Source organism: Symphalangus syndactylus, chromosome 17 (genome assembly GCF_028878055.3).
Source record: "Symphalangus syndactylus isolate Jambi chromosome 17, NHGRI_mSymSyn1-v2.1_pri, whole genome shotgun sequence".
Lineage (NCBI taxonomy): Eukaryota > Metazoa > Chordata > Mammalia > Primates > Hylobatidae > Symphalangus > Symphalangus syndactylus.
The window spans coordinates 86,697,078-86,716,735 of record NC_072439.2 but is presented as its reverse complement, the minus strand read 5'-3'; the positions used below and the strand labels follow the sequence as shown (position 1 = coordinate 86,716,735).

The window sequence follows — 19,658 nt, the reverse complement described above, 5'->3', positions numbered from 1 at the left end:
AGCTCTGAAGGCTGTGAGACTCCTGATTTTCCACTTCACATGCTGTATTTCTGTGTGTGTGTCTTTAATTCCTTTAGTGCTGCTGGGTTAGGGTGTCCCCAACCGAGCTGGTCTCAGCAAGTGGTGCCCAAACATGGGGGCTTGAACCTGGGTTGAAGGGTCGCCGGAGTGATGGTTGGAGAACATGGAACTAGCTGGAGGACACCGAGTACTCTTAAGCAATCCCCGTGGTAAGTAAGAAGGGGAGCTTGGGAGCATCAGGGTAACAATGCGACAAGTGTGGGCTCTGGTTTGTTCCACCTTGGAACCTTTTCACTCTAATGAGGAGGAGGAAGGAGAGTACAATGAAGTAACAGAAGAGGTAACAGAGCAGGTCTGTTTGCCAGCTAAAGCTAAAGCAGCAAAGGAGGAAGAGGTTCATCCGTACCCTTCTACACCCCCTCATTATTTTGAAGAAAAAGAGTGGCCTGATCCTCCAGATCTTTCTTTTCCAGAGGACATATGGGCGAAAAGTAGTTGCCCCAGTGACTGAGCAGTGCCTCGAGCGGCTGCTCTCAGTTCTATTCAGGCAGGAATTCAGTAAGCTAGAAGAGAAGGTGATTTAGAGGCTTGGCAGTTCCCTGTTAGAATACACCCCCCAGATCAACAGGGAAATATTATAGCTACATTTGAGCCTTTTCCTTTCAAATTACTCAAATAATTTAAACAAGCTATTAATCAGTATGGACCAGGTTCTCCTTTTGTAATGGGACTGTTAAAGAATGTTGCTATTTCCAGTCGGATGATTCCTACTGACTGGGACGCTCTTACTCGAGCTTGTCTAACTCCTGCTCAGTTCTTACAATTTAAAACTTGGTGGGCAGATGAAGCTTCCATTCAGGCTGCTTGCAACGCCCAGGCCTAACCTCAAATTAATATAACTGCAGACCAACTTTTGGGGGTTGGCAGCTGGGCTGGTTTAGATGCCCAAGTGGTCATGCGGGATGATGCCGTAGAGCAGCTTAGAGTAGTGTGAATTAGGGCTTGGGAAAAAATCACTTCAGGTGGAGAACAATACCCTTCCTTTAGTGCTGTAAAGCAGGCACTGAAATAACCGTATGCAGATTTTATGGCTCGGTTACAGGATTCTCTTAAAAAGGTGATTGCAGATTCGGCTGCTCAGGAAATAGTGTTGCGGTTATTAGCTTTTGACAATGCTAATCCTGACTGCCAGGCTGCTCTGCAACCTATTAAAGGGAAAGCACATTTAGTTGATTATATGAAGGCCTGTGACGGTACTGGAGGTAATCTACATAAGGCTACTCTGCTAGCCCAGGCAATGGCAGGACTGAGAGTGGATAACGGAAATACTCCGTTTCCTGGAGCTTGTTTTAACTGTGGGAAGCATGGTCATACTAAAAAGGGTATTCAATTAGGAAAAGAGGAAGTCAAATTGTCCTTGTTTGCAGATGACATGATTGTATATCTAGAAAACCCCATCGTCTCAGCCCAAAATCTCCTTAAGCTGATTAGCAACTTCAGCAAAGTCTCAGGATACAAAATCAACGTACAAAAATCACAAGCATTCTTGTACACCAATCACAGACAAACACAGAGCCAAATCATGAGTGAACTCCCATTCACAATTGCTTCAAAGAGAATAAAATACCTAGGAATCCAACTTATAAGGGATGTGAAGGACCTCTTCAAGGAGAACTACAAACCACTGCTCAATGAAATCAAAGAGGATACAAACAAATGGAAGAACATTCCATGCTCATGGGTTGGAAGAATCAATATTGTGAAAATGGCCATACTGCCCAAGGTAATTTATAGATTCAATGCCATCCCCATCAAGCTACCAATGACTTTCTTCACAGAATTGGAAAAAACTACTTTAAAGTTCATATGGAACCAAAAAAGAGCCCGCATCGCCAAGTCAATCCTAAGCCAAAAGAACAAAGCTGGAGGCATCACGCTACCTGACTTCAAACTATACTACAAGGCTACAGTAACCAAAACAGCATGGTACTGGTACCACAACAGAGACATAGATCAATGGAACAGAACAGAGCCCTCAGAAATAATGCCGCATATCTACAACTATCTGATCTTTGACAAACCTGACAAAAACAAGAAATGGGGAAAGGATTCCCTATTTAATAAATGGTGCTGGGAAAACTGGCTAGCCATATGTAGAAAGCTGAAACTGGATCCCTTACTTACACCTTATACAAAAATTAATTCAAGATGGATTAAAGACTTACATGTTAGACCTAAAACCACTAAAATCCTACAAGAAAACCTAGGCAATACCATTCAGGACACAGGCGTGGGCAAGGACTTCATGTCTAAAACACCAAAAGCAATGGCAACAAAAGCCAAAATTGACAAATGGGATCTCATTAAACTAAAGAGCTTCTGCACAGCAAAAGAAACTACCATCAGAGTGAACAGGCAACCTACAGAATGGGAGAAAATTTTTGCAACCTACTCATCTGACAAAGGGCTAATATCCAGAATCTACAATGAACTCAAACAAATTTACAAGAAAAAAACAACCCCATCAAAAAGTGGGCGAAGGACATGAACAGACATTTCTCAAAAGAAGACATTTATGCAGCCAAAAAACACATGAAAAAATGCTCCTCATCACTGGCCATCAGAAAAATGCAAATCAAAACCACAGTGAGATACCATCTCACACCACTTAGAATGGCCATCATTAAAAAGTCAGGAAACAACAGGTGCTGGAGAGGATGTGGAGAAATAGGAACACTTTTACACTGTTGGTGGGACTGTAAACTAGTTCAACCATTGTGGAAATCAGTGTGGCGATTCCTCAGGGATCTCGAACTAGAAATACCATTTGACCCAGCCATCCCATTACTGGGTATATACCCAAAGGACTATAAATCATGCTGCTATAAAGACACATGCACACGTATGTTTATTGCGGCACTATTCACAATAGCAAAGACTTGGAACCAACCCAAATGTCCAACAACGATAGACTGGATTAAGAAAATGTGGCACATATACACCATGGAATACTATGCAGCCATAAAAAAGGATGAGTTCACGTCCTTTGTAGGGACATGGATGAAACTGGAAAACATCATTCTCAGTAAACTATCGCAAGGACAAAAAACCAAACACCGCATGTTCTCACTCATAGGTGGGAATTGAACAATGAGAACTCATGGACACAGGAAGGGGAACATCACACCCCGGGGACTGTTGTGGGGTGGGGGGAGGGGGGAGGGACAGCATTAGGAGATATACCTAATGCTAAATGACGAGTTAATGGATGCAGCAAAACAACATGGCACATGGATACATATGTAACAAACCTGCACATTGTGCACATGTACCCTAAAACCTAAAGTATAATAAAAAAAAAAAACAAAAAAAAAACGAATGTAGAAAAAATCAGTGAGTCAGGTCGCCAGTTGAGGGGAAAAAAAAGAAAACTGCTGAGCCTGAAATATGTCCAAAATGTAAAAAAGGAAAACACTGGGCTAATTAGTGTCACTCTAAGTTTGATAAAGATGGGAACCTGATTTCGGGAAACGTCATGAGGGGCCGTCCTGGGCCCCATTCCAAACCGGGGCATTTCCAGCTCAGGCCATTCCCTCACCCCCGTAGAATGTCTGTCCCCCGCTACAGCCGGTAGTGCCGCAGTAGATTTATGCTGCACAAAAGCTGTGAGCCTTCTGCCTGGGGAACTCCTGCAAAAAGTTCCAACAGGGGTCTGTGGACCCTAGCCAGCGGGGACAATAGGATTACTTTTAGGAAGGTCTAGTTTAAGTTTAAAAGGGGTACAAATACATACAGGAGTCATTGACTCAGATTACAGTGGGGAAATTCAAATTGTTTTATCTACTTCTGTTCCCTGGAAAGCAGGGCCAGGAGAGAGCATAGCACAGCTCCTGATTGTGCTGTATGCGGAAATGGGGAAAAGTGAAATTAAACGAACAGGAGGATCTGGAAGCACAAATAAACAAGGCAAAGCAGCTTTTGGGTAAATCAAATTACTGATAAACATCCTACCTATGAAATAACTATTCAGGGAAAGAAATTTAAAGGTTTGGTAGATACAGGAGCAGACATTTCAATCATTCCTCTACAGCACTGGCTGTCTGCATGGCCAACTCAACCTGCTCAATTTAACATAGTTGGAGTTGGTAAAGTCCCAAAGTATATCAAAGTAGTTACATTTTGCATTGTGAAGGGCCCGACAGACAACCTGGGACTATTCAACCAATTATAACTTCTGTACCTATAAGTTTATGGGGAAGAGATTTATTACAACAATGGGGAGCACAAGTTCTAATTCCAGAACAATTATATAGCCCTCAAAGTCAACATATGATGCATGAAATGGGGTATGTCCCTGGTATGGGACTAGGAAAAAACTTACAAGGTTTGAAGGAACCACTTCTAGCAGAAAGACGAAGTTCCTACCAAAGTTTAGGATATCATTTTTGATGGTGGCTGTTGTTAAGCCTCCAGAACCTATATCTTTAAAATGGTTAGCAGATAAGCCAATTTGGATAGAACAATGGCCGCTAACAAAGAGAAACTGGAGGCTTTAGAGGAATTAGTTACTGAACAATTAGAAAACGGACACATAGCTCCAACATTTTCCCCTTGGAATTCTCCAGTTTTTGTAATCAAGAAAAAATCAGGGAAATGGAGAATGTTAACTGATTTAAGAGCCATTAATTCCGTTATATAACCAATGGGGACATTACAGCCAGGACTGCCTTCTCCTGCTATGATTCTGAAAAATTGGCCTTTAATAGTCATAGATTTAAAAGACTGTTTCTTTACTATCCTCTTAGCTAAGCAGGACTGTGAACGGTTTGCATTTACAATTCCTGCAGTGAACAACCTACAGCCTGCTAAGTGTTTTCACTGGAAAGTGTTGCCACAAGACATGTTCAACAGTCCAGCAATTTGCCAGATGAATGTAGGACAAGCAATTGAACCTACTCATAAAAAATTTTCACAGTGTTACATTATTATATGGATGATATACTTTGTGCTGCCCCACTCGAGAAATATTACCAATATTACCAAATATTCCAATGTTATGATTACTTACAAAATTCAATTTCTCATGCTGGTTTAATTATAGCTCCTGGCAAAATTCAGACTACTACTCCTTACTCTTATTTAGGGGCCTTAGTAAATGACACTACCATTGTGCCACAGACAGTAACCATACGTAGGGATCAGTTGAAAACATTAGATGGCTTTCAAAAATTACTAGGGGACATTAATTGGATATGACCTGCTCTAGGCATTCCTACCTATGCCATGAGTAATCTATTTTCTATCCTTAGAGGAGATCCTAGTCTCACTAGCCCTCGGCAATTAACAAAAGACGCTGAGGCAGAGCTGCAGCTAATCGAAAAGCAAGTCCATAAAGCTTAAATAAATAGAAGAGATCCAGAGAAGACTCTAGATTTGCTAATTTTTCCAACTCAGCATTCACCCACTGGTGTTATTGCCCAAGAGCAGGACTTAGTAGAATGGCTTTTTCTTCCACATACTAATTCACGGACTAACTCCTTATTTGGATCAAACTGCTACTATGATAGGAAATGGGAGAACTTGGATTGTTAAATTACATGGATATGATCCTGGAAAAATTACTGTCCCTCTCAGGAAGGCACAAATACAGCAAGCTTTTATAAATGGTCTTACTTGGCAAACCCATTTAGCTGACTTTGTGGGTATTCTCAATAACCCTTTTCCTAAATCAAAACTCTTTCAATTTTTGAAATTAACTAATTGGATTCTCCCTAAAATAACTAAATTTACACCAATTGAAGGTGCTGAGAATGTTTTTACAGATGGGTCTAGTAATGGTAAAGCTTCTTATTCTGGATCAAAAGGTAAAGTTTTCCAGATGTCCTATACTTCACCTCAAAAGGTGGAGCTTGTAGCTGTAATTGAGGTATTGACTGCTTTTGATATGCCTGTTAATGTGATTTCTGATTCTTCATATGTGGTTCATTCCACACAGTTAATTGAAAATGCTCAGTTACGATTTCATACAGATGAACAACTGATGACTTTATTTACCCAATTGCAAACAGCAGTTAGGAGTAGAATGCACCCTTTTTACATCACTTACATTAGGGCTCGTACACCTCTTCCAGGACCTTTAACTGCAGGGAATCAGATGGCTGATCACCTAGTATCTAATGCTAGACACTTTCACAATTCAACCCACGTTAATGCCTCTGGTCTCAAACACAGATATAACATTACCTGGAAACAAGCTAAAGCTATTATCCAGCGATGCCCAACTTGCCAAATGGTGCATTCCTCATCTTTTACAGTAAAGGAGGAGTTAATCCTCGAGGACTGGAACCTAATTCTCTTTGGCAAATGGATGTCACACATGTTCCCTCGTTTAGGAGACTAGCTTATGTACATGTATGTGTGGACACCTTTTCTCACTCTGTCTGGGCTACATGCCAATCAGGAGAGTCTTCTGCCTGTGTTAACATCACCTTTTGCAGTGTTTTGCAGTGATGGGCATTCCAGTTTGTATTAAAACAGATAATGCCCCAGGCTATACTAGCCAAGCTCTAGCTACATTTTTCTCTACATGGAATATTAAACACATTACTGGCATCCCATGTAATTCTCAAGGACAAGCCATAGCGGAAAGAATGAATCTCTCCCTAAAACAGCAGTTACAAAAACAAAAAAGGGGGGAGAAATAGGGACTACGGGACACCCCATATGCAATTGAATCTAGCATTATTAACTTTAAATTTTTTGAGCCTGTCTAAAGGCCAGATGCTATCAGCAGCTGAACAGCATCTACAGAAACCAGCTGCAAAGACAGATGCAGAACAACTGGTTTGGTGGAGAGATCTGATAGCAAAAACTTGGGAAATAGGTAAAATAATAACTTGGGATAAAGGTTATGCTTGCATTTCTCCAGGACCAAATCAACAGCTGATTTGGATACCATCAAGACACCCGAAACCTTATCATGAGCCAGATGCCGAGGAAGAGACTCCAGGAGGAACCTGAGGACCCCCCGGTTGCAGCCATGTCGAGACTGACACTGAGGAGGACCCCAACTGTCACGAGCAACACCCATCGAACACAGCCACCTACTTGGGGACAGATCAAGAAGCTGTCACAGATGGTGGAAGAAAACCTGAGGAAAGCAAGACAACCAGTCACAATGAGGAATTTAATGGTAGCTATGACAGTGGTGATTACCATTGCCATGAGTATTCCTTCAACAAGGGCTGACACAGAGAACAATTATACTTATTGGGCATATTTATCAATCTTGGCTGCCAATAATGCCTGGATGTAATCACTCTATAACACAGTTACACATGCTTTCTGATCTCAGGATTTACCATAATAAAGCTGCTCCTATAATTGAGAGATACTGCCCTCAAAAACCTATTTGTAAACAGGACTGGTCCCAGTTAGAAAAAAATGAATGTACTTGTTTGGGAAGATTGCATTGCAGAAAAAGCAGACATGCTGCACAACGATTCCTAAGGAATCATTACTGACTGGTCCCCTAATGGGATGTTTAGCTTAAATTGCACATCTCAGTCTATGTGCCATGGCCACACTGTGTTCAGCTGGTCTGAACAAAATGGTCAGATGGTAGAAATGGTAAGAAGTACAGCAAGAGTTCCTATTATCTGGAACCATGGCGGTATAGTGGCACCTCAACCTCAAATGATATGGCCCATTGTAGGAGCTAAACATAAGGATTTGTGGAAACTATGAATAGCTCTTAATAAGATCAAAATTTAGGAATGAATAAAAAAGCATCTAGAAGGACACTCTACAAACTTGTCTTTGGATATTACAAAATTAAAAAAAACAAATATTTAAAGTATCCCAGGCACACCTGACCTTAATGCCAGGAACTGGAGTGCTTGAAGGAGCTGCAGACAAATTAGCAGCTAGTAACCCATTAAAATGGATAAAAACACTTGGAAGGTCTGTGATTTCAATGATTGTGCTTTTAATCTGTGTTATTTGTCTTTGTATAGTCTGCAGATGTGGATCCTGACTCTTGCGAGAAGTAGCTCACCGTGCAAAGCTGCCTTTGCTTTTATCACTTTGCAAAACAAAGAAGGGGGACATGTTGGGAAGAGGCCCCCCAAATCTGGCCATAAACAAAATCTCTGCAGCACTGTGACATGCTCATGATGGCCATGACACCCACGCTGGAAGGTTGTGGATTTACTGGAATGAGGGCAAGGAACATCTGGCCCGCCCAGGGTGGAAAACCCCTTAAGGTGTTCTTAAACCCCAAACAATAGCATGAGCGATCTGTGCCTTAAGGACATGTTCCTGCTGCAAATAACAAGCCAGACCCATCCCTTTATTTCGGCCCATCCCTTTATTTCCCATAGTTAATGCTTTTAGTTATTTCCCATAGGAAATGCTTTTAGTTATTACCCGTAGGAAATGCTTTTAGCTAATCTATAATCTATAGAAACAATACTTATCACTGGCTTGCTGTCAATAAATATGTGGGTAAATCTCTGTTTGAGGATCTCAGCTCTGAAGGCTGTGAGACCCCTGATTTCCAACTCCACATGCTATATTTCTGTGTGTGTGTCTAATTCCTCTAGGGCCACTGGGTTAGGGTCTCCATGACTAAGCTGGTCTTGGCAAGGAATGTCATATACAATACTTGCACCATATTAACTTACTTTTTAGCATTTTAAATGCCAGTTTATTGTCTTCTGGCCTTTTTTTTTTTTTTTTTTTTTAAATGAGAAATCAGCCATCATTCTTATTGTTGTCTTTGGCTCCTTTTAAGATTTCTTCTTCATCTTTGGTTTCAGCAGTTTGACTATGACTATTAGTGTTTGGGTATGGTTTTCTTTATATTTATTCTGCTAGAGGTTTGCTGAGTTTTTGACTCTATGGGTTGATGTTTGCTATGAAATTTGGGAAAATTTCAGATATTATTAGGTCCAATGTCCCCAGCTCCCATTCTCTTGCTCCTTATGTTCCAGAAATCCAATTATATATATATTCTATATATGTTGTATATATTCATATATGTCTATCATATATAAAAATTATAGATATATGTACATTATATATATAAATTATAGATATATGTACATTATATAAATATATAATATATAAGTTATAGATATAGATACATTATAGATCTATAATTTATAAATATCTAATTTATACATTAATATATATCTAAAATATAGATATAGCTATAATTTGTATATATGATAGACTTCTAGATATTGTTTCACAGGTCACCAAGAGTTTTTGTACTTTCTTCAATTATTTTTGCCTCTGTGCTTCAGTTACAATTATCATTTCTATTGAACTGTATTCGAATTTACTAATTTTTTTCTCAGTCTTAAAAATGCTGTTGATATCTAATAAAATTTTCACTTTAGATATGTTTTCTAGCTCTACAATTTACACTTGGTTTTACTTCAGAGTTTCTATTTCTGTGCTGATGTTTCCCCATGTGTTCAATCATTCTGCTAATCTTTTCCATGAAATACTTTAACATATTTATAATTTCTATTTTCAAGTCCTTAACTGCAATTCCAGCATCTGGGTCATTCAAAGGTCTGCTTCTACTGATGCTTTTTCTCTTGATTATAATTTACACTTTCCTTCTTCCTCCTACTGATCCTATGATAGTTTGGGCTTTGGCTTTGTTAGGATTTATTGTGCTTTTGCTCTTAGTCCTGGGAAATCCCTTAGTCCTCAACCATAGCCTTTCTGCAGTTTCAACACAAAATTTGAGGTATTTCTCAATCCCTGTAACATGGCAACATTTACATTCAAAACTCAGCACCAGGCAGCTGCTGAAATCTCTGCTTAGTTCTTTAGTACCTGATGCTGCTTTCTGGAAGCACTGTCTGTTTGTATACAATTTGGAAAACTGCAAAGAGAACTTGGGGCTCCCTCTTCTGTGGCATGCTTCTTTCTGAGATTTTTCTCCCTTAATTTAGAGCTGCTTTGGTAGTCTTGTACTTTGACCTCTGTTTCTTCATCCCAATAAGAATGTGACTTGGTATTCAAGCTCTTTTCTCCAATACTCCATGGCAAGCCAAGAAGAGCCCTAGAAAAGCTGGTTAAATGTAGAGCTCGTCTAGTTTGCTTCCCTTCTTTCAAGGTTTGCATTCCCTATAGTTTCTGCCTGCTTCCAGTTGCTCTCTAAACAATGTTTTTTGATATTTTGCCTAGGGCTTATAATTATTAGCAGAAAGGTCATCTACTATAGGCTGCTCTGCCATTACTGGAATTAGAACTTTATTATGTCTCTTTAAAATTTTTTTTTTTTGTACTCCATGTCCCTACTTTTTTTAGGATTCCAATTAGATGTATATTTGGCCACTTGAAGTTGTTCCATAGTTCACCAATGATCTATTCATTTATTTTTCTTTTTTCTTTTTTGAGATAGGGTCTCGCTTTGGTGCCCAGGCTGGAGTCCCATGGCACAATCATAGCTCACTGCAGCCTTGGCCTTCTGGGCTCAAGTGATCTTCTCGCCTCAGCTCCTCAGCTGGGACCACAGGCATGTGCCACCATGCTTGGCTAATTTTTAAAAAATTTCAGTACAGACAGGGTTTCATCATGTTGTCCCGACTGGTCTAAAACTTCTGGGATCAAGTGATCCTCCTGCCTTGGCCTCCCGAAGTACTGGGATTACAGGCATGAGCCACTGTACCAAGCCTTGTTTCTGTTTAGTCTTCTTTCTGTGTTTGATTTGGGATAGTTTCTATTGCTACATTGTTAAGTTCACTAATCATTTCTTCTCCAATGTCCATTCTGCTATTAATTTTATCTAGTATATTCTTCATCTCAGAAATTGTAGTTTTAATCTCTAGATGTTCTACTGGTTCTTTGTAACTTCCATATTTCCACTTGACGTATTCAATTGTTCTTCTAGCTTCTTGAACATATGGAATACAATTATAACTTTAAATGTCCTTGTCTACTGATTTTATTATTTGGGTCATTTCTGTGTTAGTTTCAATGGGTTGTTTTTTTTCCTCATTATCATGGCTTGTATTTTCCTGCTTCTTTGCATGCCTAGTAATTTTTGATCAAATACTAGACATTGTGGATTCTATCTTCCTGAGTATTGGATATTTTTATAATTCTTTAATACATTCCTAAGCTCTGTTCTGCGATGTGGTTAAAATACTTGGAAATAGTTTTATCTTTTTAGGTTTTTGCTTTTAAGCTTTGTTAGGTGAGATCAAAGCAGCAGTCAGTTTAAAGTTAATTTTTTTCCCCACTACTGAGGCTAAGAACTTACTTAGTACTCTCAATGCTACCTTGTGATTTATGAAGATTTCCAGGCTGGCTGGTGGGAGCAAGCATTATTTCTGGCTCTTTGTGAGTCTGGGACATTGTTCAATCTAATCCTTTTGGGTGGTACCTTTTTTTTTTTTTTTGACCTGAAGTAGTTTCCTCACACAGTGGGTAAATAAGTGGGTAAGTACTCAACTGAATACTCAAAAGTTACCTTCTGCAGATCTATGGAGCCCTCTGTAAGGCTCTCACATAATACTCCACCCTGCAAACTCTAGCCACCTTGTCTTTCCTGGACTCTGAGCTCTGTCCCCTTGACCCAGAGAGACTAAGCTCTGCCTTGGTTCTCCCTCTCTGAGTCATGGTGTGAAAACTTTCTCCAGGGAGTAATTTGGTAGAAATCTTAGGGTTTATGTCACTTGTTTCTTATCTTTCAAGGGTCACTATCTTTCACTGCCTGGTGTTCAATGTCTTATGAACCATTATTTTATATATTTTGCCCCTTCCCCGCCCCCCCAAAAAAAACTCCAAATGCATCTTGTCCTGAAGTGAAAGTCTTCATATTACATTTATAAAATCCAAAAAATTCTGAATTCTGAATTCTGAAACATATCTGGCCAAAGTGACTTAGACAAGGGCTTGTGGACTTATACAAATATGCATTCCCACTAGTAGTGCATAAAAGTATCTGTCTCCTCACATCCTTATCAATGTAAATGCATATGTATTTTTAATGTGTCTCAGTTTAATTATGTATTTTTAAATATTTGCCAGCTTAATAAGTAAAAAAAATGGTATTGTATAGCTGATTTAGCTTGCATTTCTTTGATCACTGGTAAAATTGCACTTTTTTTCACATTTATTGGACAACAGAATTTCTTATGTCCTTATCTCACAATCTGGATGGAGTTGGAGACCATTATTCTAAGTGAAGTAACTCAGGAATGGAAAACCAAGCATCTTATGTTCTCATTTATCAGTGGGAGCTAAACTATGAGAATGCAAAAGCATAGGAATGATATAATGGACTTTGGGGACTCAGGGAGGGGGGAAGGGCTGGAGCAAAGTAAGGGATAACAGAGTACACACTGGGCATAGTGTATACTGCTTGGGTGATGGGTGCACCAAAATCTCAGAAATTACCACTAAATAACTTTTCCAAGTAATCAAAAACTACCTGTTCCTCAAAAACTACGGAAACAAAAAATTTAAAAATAAAATTAAATGGTTTCCAAACCTTTCCTGATGCTTGAGAAGGTAGGAAGAAATTCAGTGAAACAGATTACCTTTCTTCACTGCAGGAGGTGTGGGGAACATGGGAAGAGGACAACCAATGTAGTGTAAATGGCTTTCAAAATTTTACACCAATTCATGAAAAATTTCTCAAGAAAACTTGGAATAAAAAGGAATTTCCTAAACATGATATAAAGATTACAGACTAGAAGCCTACAGTTAACATTACACTTACCAATGAAAAAATATAATGCCATAAGTATTGGCACACATAAGTACTTAACTTGGTCCTTGCTTGCCTAATGAGCCTCATCTCATACCACTCTCTCTGACCCTCTTGATTCCATTCTACTTACCTTCTAGTTCTGTGTTTGTCACACTTAAACTTGTCTAGCTTACTCCTTTTCTTTTCCCTTCAAGGGAAGCTAACAGGGCACTTCTGGGAAGCCTTCCATGATCCCTCATGTCTATTTTATATCTACTCATTATCTGTACTTACAGCATAGTTCATCTATGTGGTATAATAAAAATACATATATTTGGCCTTTGTCTTAGGTTCCTGGCACACAGCTCCTAAAACCCTTGGAATCTCCTGAGTGAGGAGAGTGTCTTTTGCATGAGAATAAGATGACTGGTGGCTGGAGACTGTGGATAGCTTCAGCATGAGGGCTGGGTGCCAGAAAGACCAAGCCATGATTAGAGGTTTGGAACTTTCAGCCCCATCTCCCAACCTGTGCAGAGGGGAGAGAGGCTGGAGATTGAGCTCAATCATAAATGGCCAATAATTTAATCAGGCATGACTACATAATGAAACCTCCAAAAAAAACCTGTAAATGGTAGGGTTGAGGAGCTTATGGGTTGGTGTAGACACTGATGTGCTAGGAAGGTGGTAGGCCCAGAAAGGGCATGGAATCTCTACCACTCCTCACCCCCCTCCCCAACCTCGCCCTATGCACCTCTTTCATTTGGCTCTTCCTCAGTCGCATCCTTTATAATAAATTGGTAAATGTAAATAAAGTGTTTCCTGAATTCTGTGCATCATCCTAGTGAATTATGGAACCTGAGAGGGGGTCATGGGGACCACTGAATTTGCAGCCAAGTCAGACAAAAGTAGGTAGCCTGAGTACTTTGTTTGTGACTGGCATCTAAAGTGAGGACTGTCTTGTGGGACTGAGCCCTTAAACCATGGAGTCTCTAACTCTAGGTAGTACCAGAATTGAACTGGAGTCAGAAAAAACTTGAGAGTACTTAGTTAAAAACCCTTTTATAAGTTCATTGACTGTAAACTCTGCAAGAAAAGACCATGTTTGCCTTGTCTACCATTGTATCCCCAGGCACCTGGCACAGTGCCTATCACACTGTTCAATACAAACTTGGGGAAGGTATAATTGGAAAGGCTACCACTGGAGAGTAGAAGTTCTACATTGTTATCTGGAGAGAAGTTAGTCAGGAGGTTTTCCCAGGCTCTGCTTCTAATACAATGCTGATGGCTGATGAAACAAAAAGAGAGGCCGGGCGCGGTGGCTCACACCTGTAATCCCAGCACTTTGGGAGGCCGAGGCGGGCAGATCACGAGGTCAGGAGATCGAGACCATCCTGGCTAACACGGTGAAACCTCATCTCTACTAAAAATACAAAAAATTAGCAGGGCATGGTGGCATGCATCTATAGTCCCAGCTGCTCAGGAGGCTGAGGCAGAATGACGTGAACCCAGGAGACGGAGCTTGCAGTGAGCTGAGATTGCGCCACTGCACTCCAGCCTGGGCAACAGAGCGATACTGCATCTCAAAAAAAAAAAAAAAAAAGAAACAAAAAGAGAAAAGTAACAAGCCCAACTTTTCACTATGTGATGTGAATGTGAAGGCCAACTATAGGATAGAGTAGCACAGAGGAAGGAACAGGAAGCCAAAAATATGATACTACTTCAAAGAGGAAGTATAGCCAAGTAGAGCACAATGATCAAGTCCCAGTCCCAGTAACTTCTCCACATTGAACCCCTCATGTTGTCAAGCTCTGCTCTCCTGAAAACTATCAAGCGGTAGAGTTCAAACTCTGCTCCACTGTCTGCTTTAAAAAAAGGCTGTAAAATACATAAAATTATCATCTAGTCCAGTAGTCAGACTCCAAAGGCAGTGAAACAGCACATGTGTATGCACCTTGTCCATCATCAGCCCTACTTAAAAGCCATAATTCTGCACTCTTATCATATAGGTACTCATTGGTACCTGCAAGTACTCAGCTGTACTTGCTAAGCTGTTACTCTGTCAAAAGGTCTCAAAAGCAGGCTCATGTGTGTACACCTCATCTGTCCAACTAGATCTTAAGCCGTTCAAAGAGAGAAAATGTCATCTGTTGCTCTCAAATTCATGTTTTTCCATACTGAGTAGCGAAGAGAGGCTCTTCAAACACTAAATAGGACTGAAAAGAACATTTCATGTACCCAATAACCATCAGGTAAATTTGTTGAGACCTATGGGAACCGAAGGAAATGAGACCAGGCCCAAATGACATTTGTAAGAAAAGACCATTTCCATTTTGCCACGAAAACAAGTCTTACCTGTGATGGGGTTATCCTTCCCTTTTTAATTTCAGATGAATTTTCACTGAGTTTTCCTACTTTGTTATTTGAGCTGCATTTGTAGCATGTCCATCTTGTTTGGCCCTCAATTTCCACAGTGCATTCTTTGTTTTGTAGGCAGAATGAGTGATACAAATGGCCACAGCTGCAAAACGAAGGCAACCAATTTGTACTTTTTATTATCACAGAATCCATAAATATAAGCTTGTAAGTGTACTTAGAAGCAATAAAGATCTCTAGCAAGTAGATATGCACTGATGGCTGTACAGGGTAAGAAACAAGAAAGGGAATGTACTTGCTGCTGTCCTCTCTTTTTAAAAATCCACATTCATATATTTGTATACTTATGTTGTGAGTACGAACAAATCACAGTTCTCTGACTAAAAACTACCTAGAGGATGAGTTGAACTTCTGTTCATTTCTCAAACTATGAAATCCGGATAGTATTTCTAGACAGTCTGAAAAAAAGGCAACTGGGGGCTGGGCATGGTGGCTCACGCCTGTAATCCCAGCACTTTGGGAGGCTGAGGTGGGCAGATCAGCTGAGGTTAGCAGTTTGAGATCAGCCTGGCCGACATGGTGAAACCCTGTCTCTACTAAAAATACAAAAAACTAGCTGGGCGTGGTGGCGGGTACCTGTAATCCCAGCTACTTGGGACGCTGAGGCAGAAGAATTGCTTGAACCCGGGAGGCGGAGGTTGCAGTGAGCCGAGATCATGCCACTGCACTCCAGCCTGGGCAACAAGAGCAAAACTCTGTCTCAAAAAAAAAAACAAAAAACAAAAAACAAAAAATTAGCCGGGTGTGGTGGCACACATCTGTAGTCCCAGATACTCAGGAAGCTGAGGCATGAGAATTGCTTGAACCTGGGAGGCAGAGGTTACGGTGAGCTGAGATTGCGCCACTGCACTCCAGCCTGGGAGACAGAATGAGACTCCATCTCAAAAAAAAAAAAAAAAAAAAAGACAACTGGAAAAAATCATAATTATTTAAGTAGCTTGATAACAACATGAGTGGTCTGCTCACCAAATTCAAGGCAAGGATTGTGATTTGATTAAACATTTACAAAAATGTCATTGCTGTAGTAAATCCTTACGCTATTCTTATAAAGAAATTCCCTATTGATTACACTAAATTACCAAATCAGCATCCCAGAAGTTGAGTACTGAGAATAATTCTCAGCCATCTACACTGATTTATCTCCATTTCTTTAACCTAAAATGTTGGACATTCCAGAAATCAATCCTTTTCTTTTCTATAGTCTTTATACTCTTTTTCTTTTTTCTTCCCTTCTCTCTCTATCTATCTATCTATATATAAACTTCCTTTTCTATACCCTGTTGTTGTAGCTACCTTTGCTCCTTTAGCGATTACTTCCAGGTTCCATAGCTTTAAAATACCACTACCTTCCAAATATATCCAGAATCCTACCGCTTCTTACTGCATGACTATTACCTAGACCATCTCTCACATGGGCTACTACAACAGCCTAAGTGGTCCGTCTGCTTTCCCCCTTGATCTCTCTAGTCCTTTCTTAACACAGCAGTCAGAATAATCCTTAAGACATAGGTCAGATCATGTCACCACCCCAATCCTCAAAACCATCCAGTGGCTTCGCATCTCAGCATAAAAGTCTCACTTTCACTATAAAAATGAGTTAGACTTAGGCCAGCTCCTACCTGATTTGGCCTCTGCTCCTCTGAAGTCTCTTTCACTGTCCCCTTCCTTGGCTGCTCAGGTGCCACTAGCCTCCTCACTCACTACTCCTCAAGAATGCCAAGGCTCTCCCACCTCATGGTCTCTGCACTCGGCTCCTCTGCCTGGTGTACTCTCTTCTGAGGTTGCATGGCCACTTCCTTTAGATCCCCTCAAATGTCACTTAAACAAGAAGGCTTTCCTGGACTACTCTATAAATTAGTAGCTCCCAACATTCCTTTTCCTCTGTAGCACAGCTTGTTTTTTATTCATGTAACTATTATTTTTCTATTAATTAATTTTTAAGTTGTCTGTTCATAAGTCACCTTAACAGTGAGCCTTTCCCTGACCAACCTATATAAAATATCTGCACCCCCCACCAAACACTCTGTATCTCTTTTAACATTTTCCCCCCCATGGTAGTTATCAGCATCTGGCATTTCACTTGTTGGCTTATGGTCTATCCCTGCCACTACAATGTAAACTCCATGAGAGCAGATCCTTTGTTTTGTTCATCCTGTATCCTATCCCCTTGAATAGCAGCTTGCATACAGCAGGTGCTCCATAAATATTTCTTGCCTGAATGGGCTCTTTGTGTGAAGAGATCTACTTCCCCTTCCAACCATCAAGTCTACCAACCTTCCTGCAGAGCTAACACTCAGATAGTGCTTACTCATGCCAGGCACTGTTACAAGTGCCTTATATAAATCATCTCATTCAATCCTCACAAAACCCTATTATACTATTTACAGACGAGGAAACTAAGATATAAAGAGGTTAAATAACTTGTCCAAGGTCTCACAGCTGGCATGTAGCAGAGTCAAGATTTGAACTCAGGAAGTTTGGCTCCACGGCCATATCGTGTCACCTCTATCCATACATTCTAGATGAGCTGTCTTTGCTCCTGAGACCAACACCTTCACTCTGCACTAGGGTTCCTCTCTCTTTGCAATGTAGCTTAAATATCATAGGCTGACAATTTCTAAATTAAAATTTTCCAGTCTCAACACATCTCCAGATTTCTGACTTGAATAACTGTCTAGCTGGCATCCCTACTTGATGTCTAACAGTACATTTCAAACCTAACACGTCCAAGACAAAACTCTTGATTTCCCCAGTTACTTGTACCTGTTCTTCCTCATCTTAGACAATGGTACCATGTTTACCCAATTGCTCAGACCAAAGACTCATTTTTCTCTTATACTCCACATCTAATACACCAGCAAGTTATCCCTACCTTTAAAGGATACTCAGAATCCAAACACCTCTCAGCACCTTTGCTCCTCCCTCTCTCGTTCTGCTCAAAGGTCACGTCCTCAGATATGCTTTCCCTCATTCAACAGCACTTGTCCTGAACTCGTCATCCTTCTATCTATTTGTCCTGTGTTTTATTTTTCTCCATAGCTCTTATTCCTCTGTATTTATGTCTTGCCTGGGCACCCTAACCTCCACCCCAATGCAGAATGTAAGGTCTGTGAGGGCAGGAACTTGCCTATCATGTTCATTGCTAGAATGACTGCCTGTGTATCCATGTGTATTCTTGCCTGGTAATGCCACAGATGTACATGTACCATATATGTAACATTTCCTTCCCTTTCTTACCTAAAGACAATAATTTCATCAGCCATTTCTTGGCGTCTCTTGTACTGCTGCAAACATATAGAGCAGTAATCTTGTTTGGGATTCAGTCCTCTGGTGACCGAAGCTCTCAGGTTACACAATGACCAATGGAGATCTTGGTTTAGAAGGCTAGTTGTTGTTTCCAGCAGGGTCTATGAAACACCAAAACAAAAAACAAACAAACAAAAGGTTGTAAAATGAAAGAGATAGAGCAGATGAATGGTGAATAGCACTTGCTTAGTTTTCAGCTACCAACAACTAAAATTGAAACACACTATAAAGGGATAAACTTGTTGAAACAAAAAAACATCAAAACCTCCCAAATTCAAGCAGTTAACCTCAATGTGCAGAGTAATGGTGAGTGTATACATTACAAAGATTCTCAAATCTGTCATTAGTTTCTACTGAGAAATGTGAGCTCTGCCATTCTGCAGCTTAATTCAGTATTGATGGCTTTCAAATGACTAGATAAGCCCAAATCTATTTATTACATTTATATAATAACTGCTCTCTGAATGGCTCAGAGTGTTGTAATAAAGAATACAGCTAAGTCTGAATCCCAGATTCTTTATTGAAACTGCATTCATGGTAATGTTTCAAATATCTTTTCACTAGTAAAGCTAATGGCCATTACTCTATTTTCATCTTCCTTGGGCAGAGAGATCACATTTTCCTGATCAGCACTTAGAAGTCATTTGCATCTACTCAAGACCATGACATCTATCATTAAGTCACATAAAGACATTTTAACAGCTATCACATTAAGTCATTTTAAGGCTGTATGTATTTATACAGTATTGTTTTTGTACTGTATCTCATTCTTAACATTCATATATATCATCTGGCTATGTATTTGGGTTCTTTTTTCTCAGTCTTTAAGGGGAAGATAGAGGTAGGTACTGCCTGCCCTCCTTGCTATACAGCTTAACTCTTTAACTTTACCTGTAATTCAAAACTTCTGGTTCTAATGGTCTATTCTAATTCTTTCCAGTCGTTATTATCTTTTTCTCCTCTTCCATAGTTCCAAAATTGGCAAACATTTTCTGCTTTGCACAAACTATACTTCTGCTAACCTGGAATCTGTGACTGCAGGGGTATCAAGCTTCACTGGATTACACTTAACCAAACTGCAATTCTTACAACATTCTAAGAAAAGCTGTCACCCAGATTTTCCTTTTCTTCTCTTGGATTCTTAAAAAAAAGCAGACATTGTCTCCAACAGACCTAAATG

At 40.0% G+C, this 19,658-nt stretch overlaps 1 protein-coding gene across 6 annotated transcripts in view; it reads right to left on the bottom strand.

Moving 5' to 3' along the window:
* VPS8 (VPS8 subunit of CORVET complex) overlaps positions 1–19,658 on the bottom strand; it is a 237,310-nt gene that overhangs the window by 33,465 nt on the left and 184,187 nt on the right. For all 6 annotated transcript variants that reach the window (XM_063621917.1, XM_063621919.1, XM_063621915.1 and 3 more), the window contains 2 exons: positions 18,410–18,579; positions 15,092–15,257 (listed from right to left, as the gene is read on the bottom strand). In XM_063621917.1, the coding sequence (XP_063477987.1) occupies positions 15,092–15,257; positions 18,410–18,579 (336 nt within the window). The remainder of the gene's footprint in view (positions 1–15,091; positions 15,258–18,409; positions 18,580–19,658) is intronic.